Raw genomic sequence first — 27,857 nt, forward strand, 5'->3', positions numbered from 1 at the left:
AATGGTCTCCGTGTAACATAATTTAACATGTTAAAAAGTTATTTGTACTTAATTAAAGATATTACAGTGTGAAAAAAAAAGAGCACCTACAAAAAGAGTCTAAGAACCAGAGTATATATCCTCTTTGCTTCCTACCTCTTCCCCCTCCCAAAAAAGATGATTTCTTTTGCATTTAACACTTAACATATAACATCTGTCATTTCCATTTGGTTGGTATGATATCATGACCTCTCTCTAGAGCTATATCTTCAATTCCAAGACAGTGTTCAAATATGAAATGATTCCTCTAACTAACTATACCTCTAATACCTCTAATGACTTAGTAGCCTATGGAAAATACAGTATGAAGTAAATATACATCATATCAGAATCAATCACCAATTCTAATAAAGAGGTTTCATAATATAGAAACAAAGAAAGTACACTTCTATAGAAGCTAAATGGTTCATTATGCATTACACAGAACATTTACTTAGTACCTACCATGTGCCTGGCATTGGGGTTTTGTACAAAGATCCATAAGGCACAAGACCCCAGTCTTGTGGTAGCCTGTCAAGCAGCCAATGACAACACAAGGTGGAAAGGACAGTGGCAGAAAACATGCTCAGGTCTTGCTGAAGCACAAGGTGAGCTTGAGCAGGATGTGTGACATCAGGAAGAAGGGAGATACTCATCTTAGGATGGGCCTAGGGGCCTGCAAAACACTATGATGGGGGGAAATCTAGTTTTTCAAAGTACTGATTAAAAAAAAAACAAAACATTCTCTGAGGATAAAGATGTGTCACAGGAAATGTCACCTATGAAATTTACTCAAATCAGCTTTCCAACACAAAACAATCACATTTGGTTGAGTAGCAGAACATGGCTCATACCAAGAATAAACAAACACTTTACCATCTGAGTGAACTCTAAGGGAGGCACTAAAATCACTGAGAAAATCCTATGCTATATGGCTTACGTTAGTATTTTTCTAGGAAAGGTAAAAGACTAGTGAGTCTACAAAACACCGTTTGATGGTTGCAATTCATTTTCTCTGGCATGAGGAAACAATCACTCTTGTAACACCCTGATAATACAGACTACATTATGCACAACTTCTAACAGGTAGTCAAAGAAATCCACCACCATTCAAATGCAACAGTCTGCCCAAATAGCACACAGGTGGAATCCTGTATTTTTCATTCAGGATAATACGATTGTCCAGTCGCTTTCTTCTCTTCCATACTGAATATCAGTCAATTTGTTCACGATACGACTTGCGAGCTTAGGACCATTCTCCATAGTTGGAATGTGTATTGGCTCACCCTTGTACAGTATATCAGAAATGGGGCAGACAACACAGGCTGTGCCAGAGCCAAACATCTCCTTCACTCTGTTTTCCTTCAGGGCAGTAGTCAAGTTATCCATGGTGAGGTATCTCTCAGACACCTTAAATTCACCCCACTTGTGCGCGAGGTCCAGAATGGACTGCCTTGTCACTCCTGGAAGAATGGTGCCATCTAGCGGAGGAGTTGCCAGTTCTTCTTCTCCATGTTCATTTATCCAGTAAAGAAAAAGATTCATAGTCCCAACTTCAGTTAGCTGCTTATCCTCTCCATGGAGCCACAGAACCTGCTGGCAGCCGTTGTCCATTGCTTCACATTGGGCAAAAAGCGACGAGCCGTAATTCCCGCCCACCTTGTAGTCTCCAGTTCCTCCTTTCCAGGCTCTTACATACTTTGGATTGGCCCACAGGGACACTGGATTAAAGGTTCCACTTGAAAAATAAGGTCCCACTGGGCTCAGGATTACAAAGAGCAGGGCTTTGCTAGGCTTCTTGACTCCGAGAGAAGCCTCGGTTCCGATTAATGTAGGACGGATATATAGACTAGCAGATGTTGAATAGGGGACCCATTCTCGGTCCAGTTTCACAAGCTGTTGAATACACTCTAAAAGCTCTTCCTCGTCAAACACCGGCAAAGTGCTCCTCACGGCAGATCGATGCATTCTACTCATGTTGAGGTTTGGCCGAAACAGTCGAATTTTATTATCTACCCCTCGGAATGCCTTCAATCCTTCAAATAACTCCACTGCATAGTGCAAAGCCGATGAGGCAGGGTGCAGTGACAGGTTTTGAAAAGGCTTGATATGAGGCTTCTCCCATCCACACTTGGAGGACCACTCCACTGTCAACATGTGATCCGTGAACACAGTTCCGAAAACCAGAGCCTTGGGGTCTGGCTTTCCCTTTAAAATGGTGGCTGGTGTGATTACTAGGTCTTTAGCCTCGAAAGTCTCGGCCGCCTCTTTGCACCCTGCTCCTTCCGCACATCCTGGGGAGCATCCGTTACTGCAGTCCCGGGGGCCGAGGGCCGCGGTGGCGCGCGGCGGGCTGGCCACGGGCTGGCTGCGGGCGCGCGGGGCTGCGGAGGGCGGCGGCGGCGCGCGGCGCGCGGCGGGACGCGAAAGCGAGCAGCGGGGCACTGGGTGCCACGACCCGGGGCCGCGCGCCAGGGCCACACGCAGGGAAGCACGCAGCCCCTCCAGCATCACTGGGGGAGGAGCCTCCCGCAGGCCGGTCCCGGTCTCCAAAATATGTATTTCTGATCCAATCTGAGCATTGAGACAAGATGCAAATAGTCCCAAAGAAGCACAATGCACGCTGTGATCACCTATTCAGCAACAGTGAGCACTGCATTCAAAACCAGCTCATTGGCTTTCAGGAGTCTTTGTGGCTTCACGTGGCATGGGGCGTCACAATTAAGAAGATGCCTCTGGCTGCCATAAGGAGAATGAATTGGCAGGAGCCAGCATGTCTGAGGAAGGCAGAGCTTTTAGGAGTCTGTTGCAGTTGCACAGGCAATTAGTTACTAGAGGATGTTCTGCGCCAAGATGCAGTCAACCATGAAAGAAGAGGAGGACATGATACAGCAGCTTTAACATAGATGCAGAGAACACCCAGGATGACAGTCATGCCTCATACTTAGAGATCAACTAGTCCAGACTGTAGCAAAGCAGAGGCTATGTCATAAGGATGAACAATTTGAGAGAGATTTAAGCAATCAGCAAGAAATTTGGGGTGGAATTGGTGATAAATACATGGGAAACTAAGCCAATGGGACATTTAAACAATGTTGTATGAGAAAGGAAAAGTAATAAAAGGTTACTACGTGACTCAATTGTGGTAAGTTTCCACATAGTCCCAATAAAGGTAAATTGAATATTGATTTGGTCAAAATCATGGCATAACTATATTGCAAATGTCAGAAAAAGGAAAATCTGAATGAAAAAAAATTAAAGGTAGCCCAAGATGGTAACAGGATGGACCTACAGGTAAGAGAAACTAGGCATATGAACCAAGCAGAACTCCTGCCTACAAGGCTGGCGTCTGTGAAGTATTTCACTGACATACACTGACTGCAATCTTGGCATCAGATGAAGTACAAAGGCAGGAGAGAGTCCATCATCCCTCTCAAGACCCTAAGATATCTATGTACTCCTTAACTTTTTACCCAATGCACAATAACTGCTTATTTGCTTTATTTTATGTATAACGTTACTGAGCCGATCAGAAATGCAAGAATGCCACTTTTGCTTCAGTGATCCCTTCTCCCATTTCCTATGTAACAAAATGTGTAAATACTGTGCCTCGTGTAGCCCACTAAGGACTGAGTTCTCCATTTGCTCTGAGTTTGTGTACTGGGCTATAGTCCTAAGGCTAAAAAGAGGTGCCCCTAGGAGTATGTCTGCTTTTTTAAATCTTTTTCATTTTAATAACATACCTTCTATAATTATTTGACTGTTAAATCTATGTGCTTTTATGTATAACTTCAATAAAAAAACAAATAATAACAACAACAAAACAATCTCATCCCAAGATTAAATAAGGTCAATCATGTACACTGGCATTTCCTCCACTGTGTTACTGCAGAAATTCTCGATGTCACAAAGGAACCTTTTGTCTTCTTTAACATTCATGGTCACAGTTTTCCTTCCAAGTTGACTCCTACTGCCAATTCTGAACAAAAGAAAAATTATTAATCAGAATATTATTTTACCAAGTACTACATGAACTACTGAATGATATGAGCTTCCTGTCAATCATTGGTGGGTGCTTATTTGCCAAAACTGTCTATAAAGTGCTTCTAATCAGAACCCTAGATAAATATCTACAGAAAAATAAAAGATTTCTTTTGTAGTTAGTGCAAAAAGATTCAAGGCTCATCTGGCTGCAAAATGAGATTTTCTCAGGCATCTTGAGCATTATCATTTATACGGTAGATGACGGTATTGATTTGGCGTAGTAAAATTAAAACCCATATCAAAGTGAACTAGCCAATAGTGGTGTCAGCCTCGGACAGATGTAAGCACTGGGGATGAAAACAAAATGAACAGTTTTGTAATCCATTTTGACAGGCTTTTGGAACTGTAAACTGCAAATGTAAATTATAAAATGTTAACTATTATTTAACAATATGCTATTCAATACAACAGTCACTAGTCCCATGTAGCTATTTAAATTTAAATTAACTAAAATAAATAAAGTAGAAAATTTAGTTCTTCAGTTACACTAACCACATGTCAATGTCCACACGTGTTCTGTCACTCCTATATTGGACAGCATGGATACAAAACATTTCCTTCATCATGGAGAGTTCATTGGACAGCCTTGGTCCAGGACTTAAAACTTTTTCCAGCAGGAGGAAACCTCTAAGAATTTATTATGGTAACCCATATTTATCACCGCATTCTGCTCAGTTCATTTTACCCACTGTAACACAAATGACTAAAATAAAGCTAGGCAGGCTGCACAAGCCTGTAGTTCCAGCTACAGGGGAGGCTGAGGTGGAAGGATTCCTTGAGCCCAGAGTTCGGGTCTAGCCCTTGGCAACATAGTGAGACCTTACCTCGAAAAATGAAAAAAGTTTAAAAAAAAAGACTAAAATGTTTGTCATTACAGCTCTCTACCAAAACAGATGGCACAACCAATCAAAACTGTTCTTGCTGGAGCAACTTATATCAAATAAACAAGATAAGAAAAAAATATGGAAATACTGACTCATTCTTTATCTTGATACAAAGTCATTTTTATATTAATAACAAGGCACAATTCAATTTATTTTGTGATAAAGCCACTACAACTAAGCTAGGGTCAATATAAACTATTAATACTACCAGAAAACTCTAAAAAAATTATAGAGGAATCCAATTATGAGGAATCACCAAGAAAGGACAAAATATGAGCAACATGACTTTAACACCTACATATAGGCTAAAGACAACCAGATCTAATAGCATTACTGATTTTTCCTTTGAATATCAACAGTATAAGATCCAAAATCTCAGCTATATTTCACATTTGTTTTCCCACTATATTCTGACCAACCACAAATCTTCCCAAGTACAATTTAAATTATCATGTTACAAAGTAATTATTTTCTTGATTCATATGCCTGATTTTCAAAATTGTCTGGCTGGCAAAATCACCTTGAAAAACAGTCATGCCCTACATAATGACATTTTGGTCAACTATGGATTGCATATACAATGGTGGTCCAATAACATTATAATGGAGCTGAAAAATTCTCGTTGCCTAGTGACATCATTGCCATCATAAAGTCATAGTGAAATTACTTTTTTTTTTAGTGTAGCTTAAGTAGCTTAGTGTAGCTTAACAGTGTTTATAAAGTCTACAGTAGTATAATGTCCTAGGCCTTCATATTCACTCACCACTCACTGACTCACTCAGAGAAATTTCCAGTCCTATAAACTCCATTCATGGTAAGTGCCCTGTACAGGTGTACTATTTTCTATCACTTATACCATATTTTACTATAACTTTTCTATGTTTAGATACACAAATACATACCACTGTGTTACAACTGCCTATAGTATTCTGTACAGTAACATGCATACAGGTGTGTAGCCTAGGAACAATAGGCTATACTATATAGCCTAGGTGTATGTAGTAGGTTATACCATCTATATTTGTGTAAATACACTCTAAAGTTTGTACAACAACAAAATCAGCTGAAGATGCATTTCTCAGAACATATTCCCATGGTTAAGTGACATATAATGTTACGTGAGTTTATTTCACCAGAATAAAAGCAAGGAATTCAAAGAAGATGACAAATATTCAATTTGAGAATGTAGTTTTCACAAGTAGTAGGCAGATTGTAGTTTATGACCATATATATTACTTGAATGTAAGAATTAAGAACCTGAGATATGATAGTATAAATTAAAATTCTGATTTAAAAAGCAGCTGCTACACACTCTTCTAGGTCACAAAGCAGTAATGAACTATATATAATGGCACGGTTCACTGTGGAGTGTAGTCTTTACTTCCCCACAACTTGAGCTGGCAAAGACTACTATAAACCTTTCCCTAAACCAGCTTTTGGTAGATAGATATTATAATTAAAGAAAGAAGTGAAATACTTACAAGTGAGTCAGTAGCAATCACAAATCGGTTTGTCCTTTATCTGAATTCCCTCCTGATCACATTTTTCCCCTTCTGTTACTACCTGCAAAATATTAACAAACCCTAATTCTCAGGAGTCATTTCTCAACTCAGTGCTTAAGTTGGTAAACATGTATGAGACCAAGCATCCCTGCTGCTAGAGCGCTAGGGCAGACAGGGCTTGAAAGGTAACAGTTTTATTTTGAGCAGGGGGCAAAGACAATGCTGCACTTCACAGCTACATTGTAACTAGATCCTGCATCAATTTAAGGAAATACAGTTGACCTTTGAACAAAAAGGGTTTGAACTGCCCACGTCCACTTATATATAAGTGGATTTTCTTCTGCCTCTGCCACCCCTGAGACAGCAAGACTACCCCCTCCTCTCCTTCCTTCTCAGCCTACTCAACATAAAGATAATGAGGATAAAGACCTTTATGATGATCCATTTCCACTTAATGAATAATAAACATATTTCCTCTTCCTTATGATTTTCTTTTCTTTTCTTTTTTTTTTTTTTTTTTTTTTTTTTTTGAGACAGAGTCTCACTCTATTGCCTGGGCTAGAGTGCCGTGGCATCAGCCTAGCTAGGATTACAGGCATGAGCCACCGCACCTGGCCTATTATGATTTTCTTAATAGCATTTTTTTTTTTTTTTTGAGACAGAGTCTCGCTTTGTTGCCCAGGCTAGAGTGAGTGCCGTGGCGTCAGCCTAGCTCACAGCAACCTCAAACTCCTGGGCTTGAGTGATCCTTCTGCCTCAGCCTCCCGAGTAACTGGGACTACAGGCATGTGCCACCATGCCCGGCTAATTTTTTATATATATATCAGTTGGCCAATTAATTTCTTTCTATTTATAGTAGAGACGGGGTCTCGCTCTTGCTCAGGCTGGTTTTGAACTCCTGACCTTGAGCAATCCGCCCGCCTCGGCCTCCCAAGAGCTAGGATTACAGGCGTGAGCCACAGCGCCCGGCCTTAATAGCATTTTTAATCTAGCCTTTTTATTGTAAGAATATAGTATATAATAAATATAAAATGCAAAATATGTAATAATTGACTATTTGTGTAATTGGTAAGGCTTCCAGGCAATATTAGGCTATTAAGAAAGTTTTGAGGGAGTCTAAAGTTGAATGCAGATTTTTGACTACATGGGGGTTAGCACCCCTAACTGCACTTTTCAAGGTTCATCTATAATTAAATATTAATAGCATCTTAACTAGTAATACTAGGGAAGAGCAGCTCTTACCTCTCTAGAAACTGAAATCCCTGGCATGCATTTTCTCAGAAGCCAGTACACCCTTCACCTTGGTTTTACAAAGAATAGCCTCCCTAAGTGGTCAATCTCTCATCTGTCATAAAGAGCATACAATTTCCCTCCTTACAGCATTTCAGAGAGGAAAATGTTAATTTATATCAGAGTTGGAGTAAAAAGCCATTTGGTTTTCTACCTCTATTCTTACAGAATGGAGACCAGTTATTCATTCATTCTTTTAATTCTGGCTAAATACAGATATTATTGTACCAAATCTTAGAACAACGTACTCTGGACTTAAGAAAGAGGTTCAACTCAATTTTTCTCCTATCTGGTATAGTTGTTCAGCTTTTTTCCCTTGTGTTTTATCTGCTAGCTTTATTACAAATGCTAAGACATAATATTAGTTTCTGTGATTTTAGCACAGAGCTTAAACAAGAAGATAAAATAAGAACGCCCTGATTATACTTTTTATGTATTCCAATTAGAAAAACATTACCCTCTTTCAAAATTGTTGTAAAATGTTGATCCTTTCAAGGGACATTCTTCCTTCTTCACCAGAATTTGAAAAGGATCTGTCATGAACTTCTTGATAACTTCCAACATGATGATGAACATTGAGCAGAAATCAATACAACCTTAAAAAAGAAACAATGACTAATTATACTGACAAATCAATGAAGCAAATATAATAGCTTTCATTACAATATTTAGAGAAATGTTTGAGACCAAGCGTCCCTGTCTTACTATAGAATTGAGCTAGACAGAGATTGTGGGAAACAATTGCTTTCAGCAGGGGGAAAGGACAATATAGCACTGCACAGCTATACTGTAACAATTAACCCAGCCTGCCAAGTGGAGAAAAATCATGTGCACACCTCAATGCTTACATTTAATTTCTAGTTAATTTCACCGATTTGATCCTTAATCCCTTGGCTCAACATTTTGTCCCTTTGGGGGCAGCTCTTAACCAATGACTGACTAGTAGAGATAAGAGATATAAATTCACCACCTTCCTGGTTCTCTAGTAAGGACAACCCCAAGGATTGACTACATACACTGACTTTAGAGTTCTGCAACACTGAGCCACCTCCGGTGGGAAGGAGCTTAATAGAGCAATTTGTTCACCTGCTGGCTTGCCTTCTTTCCCTTTCCTATCCCATTTCTCTACTCCCCTCCTATATTTCCTGGAAATTTTCTAATTACTTGCATATGAATCCCTGTCTCAGGGTTTACTTCTGGGATCCTAAGACACATGATATAATAAGTATTTTTAAATGGATAATGCTTCTCTTTAAAGGAAATATAACTTACCTTTTAAATATATATATATATATATATATATTTTTTTTTTTTTGAGACAGAGTCTCACTTTGTTGCCCAGGCTAGAGTGAATGCTGTGGTGTCAGCCTAGCTCACAGCAACCTCAAACTCCTGGGCTCAAGCAATCCTGCTGCCTCCCAAGTAGCTGGGACTACAGGCATGCGCCACCATGCCCAGCTAATTGTTTCTATATATATTAGTTGGCCAATTAATTTCTTTCTATTTATAGTAGAAACGGGTCTCACTCTTGCTCAGGCTGGTTTCGAACTCCTGACCTTGAGCAATCCGCCCGCCTCAGCCTCCCAGAGAGCTAGGATTACAGGCATGAGTCACTGTGCCCAGCCAAAAATATGTATTTCTGATGTAAAGGATAAAGTCACTTTGCCACTGCTGAGTGTAAATGGAGAAAACTGATAGGGATAAGTCTTAAATTTCATATTCAAATATTAAAGATACAAATCCTCTACCTGTGATATATACTACAAATATTTTCTCCATTCTAGTTTGTCAGTTGTCTTTTGACTTTATGATGTATTTGCCATGAAATTTGTTTTATGTAGTCAAATTTATCAAATTTTTCTTTTATTGCATATTGATTTTGAGTCATAGTTAGAAAGCCTTTTTCTTTTAGTACTTACTTCATTTTTCACATTTATATCCTTGATTCATTTAGACTATTTTTGTGTATGCTATGAGGTATGAATCTAATTTTATCTTTTTCCAAATGGCCAACCAATTGGCCCAGCTCCATTTATTACAAAGCCCAACTTTGCCCAATAATGTGCGAAACCACCTTTTTCTTTAACCTTCTACGTGCACTTGGGACTATTTCTAGGTTATCTATTCTATTCTACTTGTCTTTTTATATGCTCACACACTAGTTCCACATTTTAATTATAGAGATTTTGTAGCCTCTATAGCCATGAAACCTCTATGACAGCCCTTATAACCTGTATAATATAGTTTTAGTTATAGAAGCTAAAAACAGCAATTAACTATAAACCAATTTTGAACTCTTGATTAGTTGCTTTGTTTTTCACAGTGGTATGGGTTAGCAATTTTGAAACTACTTTATGTATTAATATATTATAGGATTGAACAAGTAAGTGAATATTTGTGGATAATGAAAGCCAGGTTTCTTTCTCTCAGAAAAATAGTTACAATTATGCAAAGGGCAGACCTGATTGAACCCTGAGATGTTGCTTTGCCACTGAGGTAATAGTATGAATTCAAGTTGTTGTTTCTTAAACATTCATGCAGATAGAGACTGAAACAGATCTAGATGTGTGCGGGTGTCTGTGTACAATGTATGTGTATATGGATAAAATTTCCTAGAGCCGTCTACTGAGAAAGCCTAAAAGCAATAGCATCCTAGTAGCAATGGACACACACAGCCCACAGCCCAGATATTAGCTTTTAGTAACATGTCTCTGTGAAAGGAACCAGGAAATCTTTGGAGAAATCGTTGATCCAAGGCAGGAGCAGAGAAAGAACAAGATGAGTTTGGAACATCTTGTTGTGCTAGAAAAGAGGGAATGGAGGGGACACGTAAAAAGGATACAGGAACCAGCCTGAAGAGACCCCCACTGACCCAAAACCTGGACAACTGAGCGACAAATAAATATTGATAGACTATAACCCACAGAATAAAATCAGAATCTATGATCCCGCAGATAATAAATAAGTAAATGAATGAATAAACGAAGAAGAAGGGAAAACTCTTCCTTACGGTAGAAAAATAGGAAATAGGAAAACATCTTGTGGCTTGCGTCCTGTCGGGAGGGGGAAGAGAAGGCTGGGAAGCGGGACTGGAAGCAGAACCCCCCGAGTAGCTGCCTGGGTCCCCTGGTCCTTCCCCCCTCGACCCCGGGTCTCTCCGCACCTGCCCCCGCCCCGGCCCCGCGCACTGAGCCGCAGCCGCTCCCCGCGCCGTCACTCGTTGCCGGGGCGGCCGCAGCAGGCTCGGGCGATGCTGCCGCGGTCCTCCCCGCCGCCGCCAGCCGCCCCGAAGCCGCAGAGGCCGCCGCCATGTCCCCGGAGCCCGGATCTGCGGCTGCGTCTCTGCCGTCACCGCTCACCCTCCGTCGGTCGGGAAGCCTCTTGTCCTCCTCTGGCCACCGTCCAGATCAGAACGAAGGAATGAGCCAATCCAAGAGAGGCACTCGGGTGGGCGTCGCCGCTAGCAACCACCGGGCGGCGTCCTCCCCACCCCGCCCTATCCGCCCCCATCCCACGCGTGCGGGGGGGCGTGGTCCCTGCTCCCTGGGGTCCCTGGGTCTGCTGGGTCTCAGCCTCCCTAGGCCCCTTGGGTGTCAAAAAACGATTTGGAAAAGGCAGCAGGAGGATGGTGGCTAACCTGATCATGAAAGAAAGGGGAGCACAGGCAAAATACAAAATGATTTTGTAGGGGAAATAACCATCGAGACAGAAAAACTTAAATGCACGAGATTACTTTATGTAATAAATCTGAAAGCCTGAATGAAATGGATGAGATTCTGAGAAAATATGATTTGCCCGAAACATTCCAGAGATGGAGATTTTCTAAGTAAACCAATTATTGTGGATGACATAGATGTTGTCAGAAAACTGCATTTTCCCATACCCTAAATCCACAAAAGCACCAGGCTCAAAGTATTTTATAGGAGAATTCTGCTGTGAAACTGTAAGGAACAGAATCAGATGCTATTGATTCTGTCTTGAGTTCAGAAAAACAAGGAAACATTCCAAATTCTGGACTAGGACAGTGAAGGTCCTGACCTTGCTAGCTGAAAGCAAACTGCTTTTGGTGGGCTTTGTTAACAAATATAGAGAAAAAACAGCATTTGCTGGATTAATAGCCACATACCAGAGTTTGTTAATTTGCCCAACCAGTGAAACCACATCTGATACAGCAGCTGCACTTGGAGTCAGCACCTGGTTAAATTTACGGTAATCCGCTGTTATCCTCTAAGATCCATCTATCTTCTGCACAGGCCAAAGGAGCAAGTAGAATGGGGATGGGATGGGATCACCACCCTACACCTTTCAAGTCCTTAATGGTGGCACTAATCTCTATAAACCCTTCAAGAATGTGGTATTGCTTTTTGGTTTACTATTTTCTCAGAGGCAATTCTAGTGGCTTCCACTTGGCCTTTATCACCATAATAGCCTTCACTCCACAGGTTAGCAAATGAGTGGGGATTCTGCCAGCTGCTGAGTACATCTATTCTAATTATACATTCCAGAACTGGGGAAGTAACCACAGGATGGGATTGGAGCCCCACTAGACCCACTGTGAGACAGACTTGAGCTAAAACTCTACTCTGTTTTAGTCCATTTGAGCTGCTACAACAAATCTTAGACTGTGGTGACTTTTAAACAACAGAAATTATTTCTTATAATTCTAGAATCTGGGAAGTCTGACATCAGGGTGTGAGCATTCCTGTTAAGATCCTCTTCCAGGTTGTAGACAGCCAACTTCTCCCTGTGTCCTCATGTGGCAGAAGGGGCAACTAAGATGCTCTTAGGCTTCTTTAATAAGGGCACTAATCCCATTCATGAGGGTTCTACCCTCATGACTTAATCACCTCCCAAAGGCTCTACCTACTAATACCATTACTTTGGCATTAGAATTTCAACATATACATTTTGGGGGGACGCAAACATTCAGGCAGTAACAAATTTCAATGATCACCTGATCTCTCCATAGGCCTCTATTCTAATTGGTGGATCACAGTAACATTTTGGGGTTCCTGGAATTAGTGTCAGTTCAGAGCCAGTGTCCAGTACCCTTCCCCAAATCTCATTATTTCCTCCTCTCTAATGTACAGCTATCCTGGTAAGATGCCCTAGGTCCCTTTGAGGAAGCCTGGGAGAAATATCAACAGTATAAATTTGGGGCCAGTACTGGGTTCTTTCTGAAAGGGGACCTAATCTTCTCTGCATTCAGGGGTTCTGTGTCTGTAAACTGGCTCAAGTATGGGAACTGAAGGAGGGGCTGTGATCTCTGTTTTTATGATTCAAATTAGACTTTTTTCACTTACATAGAACTTTTCTGCTGACAGAGATCAAATAAGAATTAGTGGGCCTCCTATCCATTCCACTTCTAGGAACACTATGATCAACTAGCTAATGCCATATGTCTGTAAGAGTCAAACTATTCTTATTACCGCTTTGACTCTGCTGGCCCTTATGGTAACCACACTCACCTTGCCTTTGGCAGTTATGCGCCACCACTTGGTCCTTCTACCCTGGGCTCTAATTATTCCCATTACATTTAGGTTTCCCAATTCAGTGACTGCAGTTCCTGCTATAAGGTTTGGACTACAGAAAAGAATGATTACAGAGTTCTTCAAGGATGTCAGGGCTCCTCTCAGAAATTTATTTGTCACAGTTGTGGTGAAAGGTGTGTCTTTTGGACCCTCTGCCCCAGGGTGGATGAGGGTGCCAATTTGTAGGTGCCAAATGACCAATCCACTCTAACATTCCAATCTCCTTAAGCCTTTGAATACCTTCCTTTACGTGAAACCTAGGCAGGCCAAGCATTTCTAATTCAGTTTGGGGGTTAGGATTTCAATGTATGAGCATATGTTGAACACATGAGCCACCTTTTGGTCCATGCTTCAGCCAACCAACTGAACATACTGTTGGAACCATTTGTAACTTTCTGAGCTACAACATGCAATGCAGACTCTCTGTGTAGTGGGCTCATACCAATAAATTCAGCCTGCCTGCCTGACCCAACTTTGTGTTCCTTCTGCCATTACCTCACACCCTTAATATATCCATTCCCACACATATTCCCCAGATTTTTGTCTGTATAAATTAGAGAACCCAAGTAATTTCTTTGAAGTGTAGGGTACTTCCTCATGGGATATGCTTTGTAATTCACCTTTAGGGTGATGCTGGGACTTGAGTCTAGTTAGTTATAGGTCTAGAATCAAAGAGGGATGGTGGAGGTGGATCCTGAAGAGAATCAACATTGTTTTGCATGGCAACTGCCTCAGGGGAGACCATGACAGTTTCCTTGGGCAATGCAGGATAAATCCCCTGGATGGAGGTGGAGAGGCTACTGCTACTGGCAAAGAAGACTCATGAAAATGTAGGTGCAAAATGTCCCAGCTCCATTAGGGTCTTCTCATGTGTCCCTATTCCAACTTTCAGAATCCCATTCTTTTCAATCAATGTGCTCAATTTAACAGTAGAAATCTTTTGAGGCTGGGAATTCAATTTGTGTTGTAACAGTCACTTGCAGGATGAGATAAAATCCCAAAAGGAAACATGGGAAAAGAGAGTGGAAGAGCAGAGGTAGAGGCAGGTGGGCTACCCACTATTTCCACGAGTATACACATACATGCACACATATACCCCTATGCCGGGGTGGCAGGCTGATTTTGGGAAACAGAAAGATGACAGTGGAATGACTGTTAGGATGGTGTGAGCTTGAGAGACTTTTTCGTTTCTTGGATTTGCCTATCCAATCAGCTGTGGATTATGTGGTATCTTCTTCAACACCACTTTTCACTCTCTGATACCAACGGAGTGTCCAACAATTCAACTCTGACACTATCTGGAGTTAGCATAGACCCCATAGATAAAGGGCTTATTATCGTAAGACTGCCCTCCACTACAGACGTCAGTTGCAAGTCTTCAGACTCCTGTACTTCTGGTTGGCTATAAATTGGGAGTTCTCATAACCTCTCCCTCAGGTTTGATAATTTGCTAGAATGACTCACAGAACTCAGGAAAGTGCTTTACTTATTGTTACCAGTTTATTATAAAGCAGAGTCCCTCAACCTATGGTGAGTTGTATAATTATTTCATTATATATTACAATGTAACAATAATAGAAATAACGTACACAATAAATGTAATGTGCTTGAGTCATCCTGAAACCATCTCTCCCCTCCCTGCTCTGTAGAAAAATTGCCTTCCATGAAACTGGTCTCTGGTGCCAGAAACATTGGGGACTGCTGATCTAAGGCATTTGAAGATCTCTGGCCTAGGCCAGTGGTGCTCAAAGTGTGGTCTTAGGACCAGCAGCCCCAATATTCCTAGGGATTTGTTAGAAATGTAAGTTCTCAGGTCCTACCCCAGACTACTAAGTCAGAATTTCTGGAGTTGGGGTCCAGGAATCTATATTTTCATAAAAATTACCTCTATTCCCAGGTGATTCTGCTAACATTTGAGATCCACTGATATAGACTAAGCTGGGCCTCCATGGTGCTCCAGGCATCCCCACACTTACCTGTGGCACTGGAAACAGAGGAGGCCAAAGTGACAACTGTTACTGTCCGAGGTAGGTTCTTTGTCTTTCTCTCCTTTGCCAGAGGCTGCACTGACAGTCCACTCACAGGGAGATGGGATCTGCCTTGACAGTGCTTGGAGGATGGTTTGTGTTTTTTAAGCTAAAGCCCTTAACCACTTTGGTATGAGTATCGACCATAGTCTACAGCCACAGATGAACGTGCACAGCCGAGCGTCGACTTTAGCAGACAGCCGTGATATGACTTTTCTAATTTTTCATTTATCAAAATAAAATTCTGAACATTTAAAAATAACATAATGGGGGATGGACACGCTTAAAGCTCTTACTCGAGGGGTGAGGGGGGACATGAGCAATATATGTAAACGTAACACTTGTACCCCCATGATACACTAAAATAAAATAAAAAAAAAACAACAATAAAAATAATGTAATGCAAACATATATGTATATGTTACCTATTCTAATTTACATTACAAGTAAAGCTGCCTGTAAAGTAAAACAAGCTTTCAGTGCTTTAAAGCTTTCCTCATCACATAAGGATTTGTCATCAATGCACAGCACAAACTATCATGCAGACTATGAGTGCCTGCTGTGGGCTAGGTTTCATAGCCGGTGAGCGCTGTACCAAAGTGGTTAAAGGTTTGTTGTCAGGCCTAAATGATATTTGTAAAATGCCAGGCACAGAGCAGTCACTTGTTATCTGGTGGAGGTAGTTGCTGTACCTGACACTGCCAGTCACAACCATAACAGATGTTCAATAGATGTGAATGATTGTTAATTGATTCACTAGAGAAGGAGTCAGGGTATTCCAGCTTGTTCCTCTGATTTTGCCAGCCAAGGTGTCTTAGTGCATTTTGTGCTGCTATAACACTATCACAGACTGAGTAATTTATAATGAACAGAAATTTATTTGGCTCACAGTTCTGGAGGCTGGAAAGTTCAAGATTGAGGGGCTGTATTTGGTGATGGCCTTCTTGCTGCATCATAAAATTGCAAAAGGCATCACCTGGGCGAGAGAGAGAGAAGGGTACTGAATTCATCCTTTTATCAGGAACCCAATTCCATGGTAACAGCATTAATCCATTCAAGAAGGCAGAGCCCCTCTGTAAGAGATCACCTCTTACAGGTTCTCCCTCTTGATACTGTTGCATTGGGGATTAAGTTCCCAATGCATGAACTTTGGGGGCCACCTTCAACCCACAACACAAGGAGACAGAAAAGATATCATAATTACCAAGGAGAAAAGGATGCAGGGAAGAGGGGAGGGTGGGAAGGAAGGAGAGAAGGCAGAAGGGATGTCAGTATTCATAAGAGCAATGACCACATTCTTGGAAGAATAAGGAGGTATGGGCTATTGAACACTAAATATGTGGTCATTTCTTCCTAATTACAGTTATAGGATTTCAGAGCTGAAAAAGGGAACTTGTAGATCACAGACCCACCTCCTCACTGCCCAGATGAAGTAGTCACGGCATTGAGACGGCAAGTGTTAGAGATGTGGGCAGAATCAGCTTCTGAGGGTAGGCACTGCCTGCTATATCGTACCATAAATTGAGCTAATTTATCTCCTTGAAGACTGAAAACACAGGGAAAGACATGGGAAAGGAGTGCAGTGCTCTGAATGTGATTTATTTCCTTTCTGAGTCTTTTTTTCTTTCTTATCTTTATTCACAATCTTCTCCTCCATCCGTTTCCTCTCTTCCATTCCTTCTTTCTCTTCTTTTCATAATTCTCAATCATAAGGATGTGGCCTAATCGAGAAAGCTACTCTGGATCTTCAAAGTGAATCCAGACCCTCCCAGATCAGCATGCCCCAACATCAGCTGTGTCCTTAACAATGCGCTGGTTTCTGGTGATCAAAACTCACAGTGGGCTCCAACTGAGCACCAAGGTTCTGACTATTATCAACAGCAAATACCTCATTTGTTTCATCAAAAATACCTGTGACCCTCAAATAGCCAGACGCCACCATGGAAACACAATCTAAAGCTGCTTCACTTCTTTTGGGTCTTTAACTCTTTTCTGAATCTCTTGCAAGAGGTTGCTATGAAAATGGGTCCCCTACTTCTGCAGAGTGCAAAGTGCCCAAACCTGACGGGGGGAGGAACCTCTCTACAAATCTGAAGTCATAGGTGGCTAACATCATTTCTTTTTTTTTATTTCAGCATATTATGGGGGTACAAATGTTAAGGTTACCTATATTGCCCATGCCCCACCTTCCCCCTCGAGTCAGAGCATCAAGCGTGACCATCCCCCAAACATTGCACATATCACTCATTTCGTTTGTATATACACATCCCCTCCTCCCCCCTCCCACCTGCGCGACACCCGATAAATGTTATTCCTATATGTCCACTTAGGTGTTGATCTGTTAATACCAATTTGCTAGTGAGTACATGTGGTGCTTGTTTTTCCATTCTTGAGATACTTCACTTAGTAGAATGGATTCCAGCTCTATCCAGGAAAATACAAGAGGTGCTATGCCACCATTGTTTCCTAAAGCTGAATAGTATTCCATGGTATACATATACCACATTTTATTAATCCACTCATGTATTCAAGGACACTTGGGTTGTTTTCACAACTTTGCAATTGTGAATTGTGCTGCTATAAACGTCGAGTGCAGGTGTCTTTTTTGTAGAGTGTCATTTGATCTTTTGAGTAGATTCCCAGTAGTGGAATTGCTGGATCAAATCGTAGATTCATTTGTATCGCTTTAAGGTATCTCCATATTGCTTTCCACAGAGGTTGAACTAGTTTGCAGTCCCACCAGCAGTGTAGGAGTGTTCCTATCTCTCTGCATCCATGCCAACATTTATTGTTTGGGGACTTTTTGATAAAGGCCATTCTCACTGGAAATAAGTGATATCTCATTGCAGTTTTGATTTGCATTTCCCTGATGATTAGAGATGTTGAGCATTTTTTCATATGTTTGTTGGCCATTATTCTGTCTTCTTGTGAAAAATTTTTGTTTATATCCTTTGCCCACTTTTTGATAGGGTTGTTTAATTTTTCCTTGCTGATTTCCCTGAGTTCTAAATAAATTCTAGTTATCAGCCCTTTATCAGATCCAAATCAAAGACTCAATTCCCTTCAAAATACCAACAAAGAAAGTACCTAGGAATATATTTAACTGAGGAGGTAGAAGATCTCTATAGGGAGAACTATGAAACACTCAAGAAGGAAATAGCAGAGGATGTAAACAGGTGGAAGAACATACCATGCTCATGGGTTGGCAGAATCAACATTGTTAAAATGTCTATACTACACAAAGTGACCTACAGAGTCAATGCAATCCGTATTAAAATACCATCATCATTTTTCACAGATATAGAAAAAACAATTCTATGCTTCATATGGAACCAGAGAAGACCCTGTAGAGCAAAATCAATCCTAGGCAATAAAAATAAAATGGGAGGTATTAATTTACCAGACTTCAAACTATACTACAAGGCTATAGTAATTAAAACAATTTTTAACTGGCACAAGAACTGACATTGACCAGTGGAACAGAACAGAGAACCCAGATATAAAACCATCCTCATATAACCATCTAATCTTCGACAAAGCAGACAAAAACATACACTGGGGAAAAGAATCCTTATTCAATAAATGGTGCTGGGAAAACTGGATAGCCACATGTAGAAGACTGAAACAGTACCCACGCCTTTCACCTCTCACAAAAATCAACTCACGCTGGGTAACAGACTTGAACCTTAGGTGTGAAACTATTAGAATTCTAGAGGAAAACGTTGGAAATACTCTTCTAGACATTGGCCTAGACAAAGAATTTATGAAGAAGACCCCAAAGGCAATCACAGCAGCAATAAAAATAAATAAATGGGACCTGATCAAATTTAAAAGCTTTTGCACAGTCATTTCTTAACCACAGCTCACAACTGTAGTTCCAGAAAGCCTTTAAAAATGTCCCCAACCGCCTGGGATGAGTGGCTACTCCTGGAAACCGGGTCCAGGGTGTTTGGGGCTTGGCTTTTTACATGTGGAAGAAGAAAGACATGGATGAGAACATGTGAGTGGTCCTACTACTCTCAAAGCCGGCGGGATATTAAACACCCCACCCCCGGAATTCAGAGCTACCCTGACCAAATTCCTGTTTGCTTGGGTTTTTCCCCCGCGGAGCTCTACTGAACGGGCGAGTTAGTCTTTTTGCTGCCTGTCAGGTAGTGTCTGGAGCCACCTAAAAAAGCCACGGGACAATGGGGCTGATGGAGAGGAGGCCCAACACCGGGACTGTGCCACCGCCTCCCCAGAAAGGAGCACTGGCGGGCCTGACCGGTGGCAGACGGAGCGGTGGCGCCCGGCAGCAGCTGCACAGAGGAAAAGGCCCCCACGGTGGGAACCCGAGTGTGCACATGCGTGCCCGGCCTTGTCGGTAAACAGCCTGCGCTCCGGCTCCGGTGCAGGTGTGCCCTGTGGAGGCTGATAACTGCGTGAGACGACCCTAACGGGGAACACACTCCAACAGCCCCACCCCTCCGCAGCAGCCATCCCATCCGGAGGCAGAAAGCAGGGCTCCATCCAGCCTTAATGCCTGGGTCCTGGCAGGAGGGCGGCCCCTCTCCCAGTCTCTTCGGGCGGGGAAGGAGGAGGGGCCGAGACCGGCAGGCGCGCGTCCAGACGTGCGAACCCCTGTGCAAGCAGGAGCGCCTACGTTGCTGTCCTCCCTCCCCACGGTTCCGAGGACCGGCGGGAGTCGCCCTCTGTCAGCTCGGGGCTGGAACGCTAGCAGGGGAGGAGGCGCCGCGCTTCCAACCCAAGACGGGTGGAGCTTGGGCGCGTGCGCGCCTCCCCGAGAGCCCCAGCGCCGCCCGCGGGCGGGCAGAGGTGGGCGCCGCAGAGGAGCCCGCGCCGCCGGCCGCTTCCCCTGCTCGGCCCTGGGCGCACGCAGCTTCCCAGCCGCAGAGCATCCTCCGTCCCGAGCGTCCCCGGAGGCGGCGCGGAAGACTCGCCCGCCCAGGACCCCACATCCAGGACCCTCGCGCTCCCTGGGCCAGAGAAGCCCGGGGCGCTGTTACGGCGAGATTGGGGCGACTTAATTTTTTCACCTTTAGAACTGCCTCTTCCCCCTCTCTAAATGCCAGCTGTTACGTTTGGGAAGCCGCCAGCGCCAGACTTAATCTTTAAAATAAGTCCCTGCAAGGCGTGGCTGGCGGGCTACAGCCTCGCGCCCCAGGAGAGTTGGCCTTGGCTGGGAGGGACTATCGCTTTGTGCCTGAAGAGAGCGAGGAAGAGGGTGAGGACAGAGCATCCTCAAGATGAGATGCTTTAAAAAAATCATCCATAGCAGCAGTCGAAACAGTTTTGTCTGGCTTTGTTTATACTGAGTGGGTTTTTTCCAGTGAAATGCCGTTTTGGTTAAAAGAAGAAATGGCCCCCCAGGAGCTCACCCGGCGACTGGCCACCGTGATCACTCATGTCGGTAAATGAAGCTTTTTTCCCCCCTTGAGTTTTAGTAATGGAGGGTGGGGCATAGTCGCTGGGTTGTGTCACCCCTGCCCTCGCCTGCAGCTGGGGCAGCGCGCTCCCTGGGGAGGCCTTGGGCGTGTGCGGGAGGCGGGCGCTGCCGCGGGTAGTGCGTGGGGCGGCCAGTAACCCGCGGCGCTGGGCCCCACGCCCGGCGGGGCCGGGGGAGGCCGTGAGGCAGGTGCCTGCACCAGGTGGTTACTGAGGGCTACTGAGCTGTTATGATGTGTTTCGTGCTTCTGATGGGGGTGGGCCTGGGTGGGAATTATGCTGTGATTTTTGGGGTAGTGAGAAGGGAGAGGACAGGTGAGGAGCGAATGCTCGTGTTTTCCAGCAGAAACTACTGCCAAGCCATTGAAGGCTCATTTGTAAGAAAGAGTACGTAGGGAGATGCAGGTTGCGTTAGAGGGTTGCTGCGTAGTCTGGCCTATTACTGTCCGCTGGAGGTGTCAGCACACGGCTGGCGAACCCCCACAGGAAACCTCTGCAAGCCCAAGAAGACTGGGTAATTTTAATCCTCTTCCCTGAGTTGAAATAGGGAAGCAAAACATGCATTTCTTGTTCCTGAAATAAGGGTTGTGATGGAACCACAGGCCCTATATAATAACGGAAAGAGGAAATTGTGACAATTACTAGTTAATTTTTTCTTAGCACTTTCTTTCCCAATCCGTTCCCTGGGCTTCCCCCAATAAAGACACACATTCAGGTTCAGAACTTTGGATGTGGGCGACTGGCATTGTTGGAATACTTTTCTCTGTTGCTGACTTCTATTTGAGACCCTCGCATAAATGCAAATTAGTTTTTATTGGTAAAGACAGGAACTCTTTGCCTCAGTTTTCTACACATTTGTTAAAGCTTCTTTCTTTCTAGGTATAAGCTTCTTATATGGTAAATATTACTTCAATTAGTGGGCCACTGTTGCTTTTTGAGTGAGCTAGACCAATGTGTTTGGTGTAATAATGATGCACATCTTCAATACACTTGGGATATACTTTGTAAAGATGATTTATATGGGAAGGCCCAGTATGGATAATTCAATATTAAAAAATGTTTCTGGTGCCAAATGTGACTACCTTTTAAGACAAAAGTTCAGTAGAATCCTACCAGGGAAATCTGAATGTGTCATATTGCTGAAGGCAGGGTGAAATAAGAAAAAGAACTAATAAAACAGAATTTGAAATATACTGAATGCTAAAATGATTGTGCTAAAAACCAGCATGTGCATGAAATTGTGGTATAGAGAAAGAACAGTGGGCTGGGGGTATAACTGTCTGGATTTGGATCTTTCCTTGGACAAGTCATTCAGCCTCAGTTTCAAAATTAGGAATTTTAATAATACTTCCTAGCTCAGAGGTGACTTGTGAAGATAAGGAAGATAATGTGGGGAAAAACACCGAGCAAACAGTGATTGTATAGATGTTCCAGTTATTTTTCATATCCCGGGTCACTCTGCCATTAAAGATCTTGGGTAGGTCAATGACACTTACCTAGTCATTGTCTATAGCTCAAAGTATAAGCTCTTTACTATTTGGCACTGTTCTAGCTTTGTGCTCTAATACTTGAGATTTCTACACCTATTGTAAGAGTGAAACCTCCCATCTATTACACAAGAAGGTTGACATGGGCGATTATTATGATCCCTCCTGTTTCTCTGGATGTAGAATGTTCTTGAAGATCTACTAGGTGGTACTCCCCACCAAGCTGCCTGTGGGGCCCAGGCTATGGTATTTTCTTGCCCCATCTTGCTCCCTTCCTCCTTCCATAGACAGTTCCATGTAAGGTACACACATGAATTTGCTGTAGTTTCTGCTCTCAAAGAACTTTTGATGACGCCTGGCATTGTGTGCTTTGCAACCTTCTGTCTCCCTATGTGTAATCTCATAAACCTGTGAAATGGGTAGAATATACATTATTATCCCCATCATACAAATGAAGGAATTGAGACTCAGAGAGGTTGATCTTTAAGGATTCAGGGGTAATGAGTGTCAGGTTCCAGACCAGAAGGCAGCTTTTCATATGCCCTGTTGGGGGGATCTCTGTATGTGGGTAGTCTCTAACTCTGCAACAGTCTCTTGCCTTCATGGAGGATTGTGCTGAGAAGCCAGTGGAGCTTCTGCTAGGGTGGACTGGCTCTATGCTTGCCTGTTCTTTTCAGGCATTTCCTTGGCAAGCAGCTTCTGAGAGGTGTGATTATGAGTTAGGGAAGGGTTGAGAGGTGCTTGGAGCAAGGCTGTGGGTTAGGACAGCCTATCCTCTGGTCCTATCCTGGCTACTTGTCAGGGTATCCACATTGAGCTTCCATATTCACTCTGCCACCTTTGTCCCTGAATTAGTTCCTCCTCCAGCAGGGATTTCTGCTCTTTCCATATCCCTTAGACTTGACGGTAAAGTCATCCCTCCTTGCCCCCTCCCACTTTTCTGTTAGCTCTGGGTCCTATTGATTCAGTTTCTATAATACCTCTGGAGTTTCTTTCCTTGTCTCCCTTCTTACTGCTACCTGCTTCCAACCTGCTTCAGGACTTCATTTCCTCTTGACTAGCCATTGTGCAAACCTCCTGCCTCTCTGCGTCTGCCTCTAATCTATACCAGGAATAATAATAATATAATAAAACCCAGAACACTCTATATTCCAAAGCCTTTAATGATACACTTACCTAGTCATTCTCTATAGCCTGAAATATAAGCACTTTACTATTTGGCACTGTTCTAGCTTCATCCCCTAATACTTGAGATTTCTACACCTATTGTTGGTCAACTTGGACCGTTCGTTTCTTCAGCTCTGTCCCACTAAGTTTATCAACTCTGTTCCTACCTCTAAGCTTTTATGTCTGCTTTTCCCTCCACCTGGAATGTATCCTTATTTATTTATTTATTTTGTTGTTAAATTTTTTTTTCATTTTTTTTATTTCAGCATATTATGGGAGTACAAATGTTAAGGTTATGTATATTGCCCATGCCCTCCTCCCCCCTATGAATGCATCCTTAGAATAATATATTTCTCCTCACAGAAATAGTACACACTTTTGAAGCCCAATTTGAAGCACCATTTCTGATCTTGCCAGCAAGACACAATGACTCCTGACTTAAAATTTCAAAGTAAGCTTTGTTCTACTCACATAACACCAATCATACTCTCCCTTGGTATTATGGTTATTCAATTATTTGTGTGCTTGTTTAACCTCTGCTACTAGACCTTTCATTACTTATCATGTGTCTTAGATAGCTACTTAACACAGGCCCTCACTCTAAGGAGATGCAAAATAAATGTTTGCTGAATAGATGAATGATTGGTTGTGCCTTGGAATGGAGCTGGAGTATTGAGTGCAGGCAATTTTTACACTTAAGGACAGTGTTAAAGTACTTATAAATAGCTATTTTATCTCTGAAACTCCAGTTTTTTCAAGTAAAAAGATGAAGTCCTTCAAGTGTTCTTCATGTAATGTGTGTTTCACTGTGGGGTCCCCCTTCTTTGGATGTTGTCAGTTTGTCAGGGACTCTCATGAAATATGCAGTTCACATGTGAATACAGTGTCCAGATATGTTTTTACCCATGCAGGACACAGCTAGGACCATCCTCTCCCTATATTCTGGACTATAGAGTCACATTAGTCAGTAAAGAGTTGTTTGATTTCCCCCTATCCCATCACTTTCAGTTCTTGAATTCCCTGCAACTTTTGCTGTACTGCTATTTATAGATGCTGCCTAAGTAAACATGGACTTTCTACGACTGCATCCCAGATTGCTCTGAGATTTTGATAGACAGGGCACATGTGGCTTACATGGGGCTTTCAAGCAGTGGAAACCTTTAGCCATGTCAGTAATCCCCTATGCAGGTTTCAGATTTCCAGTCCAGCTCACATTCCACCTTGTCCCATCGTAATTAGAGGTAATTATTTTACATTTTGATCTTTATCATTGTTCTAAAATGGTTTCATATGTTTGGCTACACCCAATTAAACTGTGAAGCAGAAAAGCATATCTTTTGGAACATTCCTTATATAATTAGAGATTGGATTGGTGGTTGTTTTGGTGATAAAGGCTCTAGGATATTGATCTATAACCCAGATTGCCTCTTTGGGACACAATCAGCATTGATAATAGGCAGCCAGAAGAATACTAAACTGAGTGATTCATCTCCAAGCTCATTATTATACAGTGGAGTGGTGGCTGAAATTTCTCCATTCCTCGGCAATTGATGCTGAAGGGAAGGGCTAATTAGAGTAGGGTATCTGCTGCTCAGATGGGAATATGCCCAGTGGGGATTACTAGACATGTTGCTCCATCTGATAAAATCTGGTAGTAGTGACTTCATCTGCCACAAAAGTGAATTAGCCACTTTGGAGTCATTCTTCTATTAGGCTCCATAGATACTGTGCCTGGTGCTCATGGACTCTTCAAGGGCTTCTACAAATATTGGAACCCTAAAAAAATTTGATTGGCAATTGAAACAGGCAAAATAAAATTTTAAAATGTCTAAATATCTACAAAAGCTCTCTTGCCCATAATATTTTATTACATCAAAAAACAGTGTGAAATTGGAACTCCACTTCCAGAAATGCCAATGTAAAAAGCCCCTGGGATCCATTCTCCAGGGAAGCAACCATAATTTGTGAAAACTGTTTTAAAAGAGAATCTTTCAATGCCTCTGGAAGTTGTACTAAGGGCATACAGCAAACAAAGAAACATTTATTCAAGAAAATCTACTCAATCTTGGTAAGAACAGTCAGTGTCTATGGTACTTGAGCCATGATCTGCGCTCTCCTCTTCCCTCAGCTCCCAATCAAGGGATACAGTCCCTTGCCAGGAGGGGCAGGCTTCAGCATTTCTTAGCTTCTCTAACTCCAAGTTGCAGAGGGTAAGTTCCTAGAGAGCCTCCAGCTGAGAGGTCAGGGTCTTCTTTCCTCTACTCAGCCCCCACTTGTAAGACAGAAGCTTTATCCAAGGTGCAGTGGGTGAAGAACACTGAGCCCTACTTGCTTTTGCCTAAGCTTCCTTGTGAAATGGAGGTTCAACATTGAAAGAGGCAAGCCAAGAAGACTGAATCTACTGCCCCTGGCTCAGAGATTTTGTGTAGGGGAAGAAGCAGTTCACAAGAATAGAGTCTGAAGCTCTCCCCACAAGAATTGATTTTCTTGAAACAGAGTGGGGAAGTTCAAGTCTAAAGGTGCTCTTGAAAACAATGGAGATTTTGAGAGGAAGAAATTAAGAGGAGTGGGGTAGCTATAGGAGAATAACAAGCTAAACAATAGGTCAGCTTGTTTGCCAGGGAGAACCAAGGAAAGAGGCAGCTAAGAAGAGCCTTCCTGTGGTTAGAACAAACCCAAAGATTGGCTTCAAAAACTATCCCATCTGAATTTAATTGGATAAGACTGTGGAGCAATTCATGCCCCAGGACATTGTTGAAAATCATAATCAGTAAGTATGTGGAGCCTAATAGCTGGATGTGATATCATATCAACAAAGGAAGACTACTACAGAGATACCAGAAAAATGGACAGGCAATGAAAGCTGTTAAATCCACTTTTACCTTAGAGTGACTGGCCACATCCTAGGCTGTACTGTGTGAGAAGTGACATGGGAGACTTTATACTTCAAGAGAAATATACTTCAGTAAAATAGTCTAGCTATGAAAAAAATAGTCTAGCTATGTCACTAAACAAATAAGAGGCAAGCACCAACAAACAAATACAATCCTCAGCGATGGGAAGGAGAGGAATCACTACCCACAATTGCTACAATATATTACCTAAAGTGTCTAGTTTTCAACAAAAATATATGAGACTTACAAATAAACAGGAAAGGGTGACCCTTACACAAACAAAGCAATCATCAGAAACTGACTATGAGAAGGCCAAGATGTCAGATTTAGCACACTTCAATATAGCCACAATAAATATATTCAAAGAACTAAAGGAAGTTGTGATTAAAGAAGTGCAGTGTACAGGAAACTGATGACTGTGTCTCACCAAAGAGAGAATATCAGTAAAGAGATAGAAATTTATAAAAAGGACCAAATGGAAATTCTGCAGTTGAAAGCTAAAATAACTAAAATGAAAAATTTACTAGAGAGGCTTAACAGTGGATTTTAACTGGAAGAAGAAAAAAATTAAGGAATCTGAAGACAGATTTATAGAGATTATGCAATCTGAAGGACAGAAAGAAAAATGAACAAAAATGAATAGAGCCTTAGAAAAATATGGGGCACTATTAAGTATACCAGAATGGAGATTCCAGAAAGAGAAGAGAGAGAAAGGGGCAGAAAAAGCATTGGAAGATATATTATTTTAAAATCCCCCAAATTGATGAAAAATATTAATCTACACATTGAAGAAGCTCAGCCAAGTCCAACTAGGATAAAGGCAAATAGATGTACACTTAAACACATCATAGTAAAAATACTGAAAGTGAAAGACAAGGAGAAAAGTTTGAAAGAAAAGAAAATAGAACTTATCATGAACAAAGAAATCTTAATAAAATTTATAGCTGACTTTCATCAGAAACAATGGATGCCAGAAAGCAGTGGGATAACATATTTGAAGTGATGAAAGAAAAAAAATTGTCAACCAAAATCTTATATCCAGCAAAACTATCTTTAAAAAATGAAGGCAGAAGACATTCCTGAATAAACAAAAACAGAAAATGCATTGCCAGCAGACCCATGTTATAAGAATACTAAAGGAAGTTCTTGAGGCTGAAAGAAAGTGATCTCAGATGTGGTAATTCAAATTCACATGAAAAACAGGAAAACACCAGTAAAGGTAATTATATGATTATAAAAGACACTATAAATGCATATTTCTTCTTTCTTTTCTTAACTGATTTATTAATAAAAAGCAATTATATAAAACAAAGGTATAGGCAGCCCACTACTTACAATGGTGCAACTTAAGATTTTTCAACTTTACAATGGGTTTATTGGAATGTAACCCCATCATAAATTGAGGAACTCCTTATGACTTACAATGGGTTACAGTTTCTACTGAAACTCTATAAATATATGCTTGTTTTCCTTTCTTTTCTCATTTTTAATAGATATAAAATTATATAAAGTAGTAATTATAACAATGTATTATTGGGTTTGTAACATATATAGATATACTGTGTATA

At 41.8% G+C, this 27,857-nt stretch overlaps 1 protein-coding gene, 2 non-coding genes and 1 pseudogene across 5 annotated transcripts in view; 1 reads left to right on the forward strand and 3 right to left on the reverse strand.

The window, feature by feature from the left end:
* Positions 1-15: 15 nt before the first annotated feature.
* Positions 16-16,278, reverse strand: LOC142871101 (branched-chain-amino-acid aminotransferase, cytosolic pseudogene; annotated as a pseudogene).
* Positions 6,577-6,707, reverse strand: LOC142875418 (small nucleolar RNA SNORA63). The gene has a single exon (XR_012922774.1). It is a non-coding gene; the product is annotated as a small nucleolar RNA SNORA63 (small nucleolar RNA).
* On the reverse strand, positions 7,956-8,140 carry LOC142875522 (small nucleolar RNA SNORA81). Its single transcript, XR_012922882.1, has one exon. It is a non-coding gene; the product is annotated as a small nucleolar RNA SNORA81 (small nucleolar RNA).
* A 3,538-nt stretch (positions 16,279-19,816) lies between the features above and the next one.
* The window catches only part of MCF2L2 (MCF.2 cell line derived transforming sequence-like 2), a 209,069-nt gene continuing 201,028 nt past the window's right edge, over positions 19,817-27,857 (forward strand). For 2 of the 3 annotated variants that reach the window (XR_012919427.1, XM_076003608.1), the window contains exon 1: positions 19,818-20,706. Coding sequence is in view for 2 of the 3 variants with exons in the window: in XM_076003608.1 (XP_075859723.1) it covers positions 20,631-20,706 (76 nt within the window). In the remaining variant the exon portion in view is untranslated. Of the gene's footprint in view, positions 20,707-27,857 lie in introns of all 3 variants that reach the window. The other variant, XM_076003609.1, reaches the window with a different exon arrangement.

This window comes from Microcebus murinus, chromosome 1 (genome assembly GCF_040939455.1).
Source record: "Microcebus murinus isolate Inina chromosome 1, M.murinus_Inina_mat1.0, whole genome shotgun sequence".
Classification (NCBI taxonomy): Eukaryota; Metazoa; Chordata; class Mammalia; order Primates; family Cheirogaleidae; genus Microcebus; species Microcebus murinus.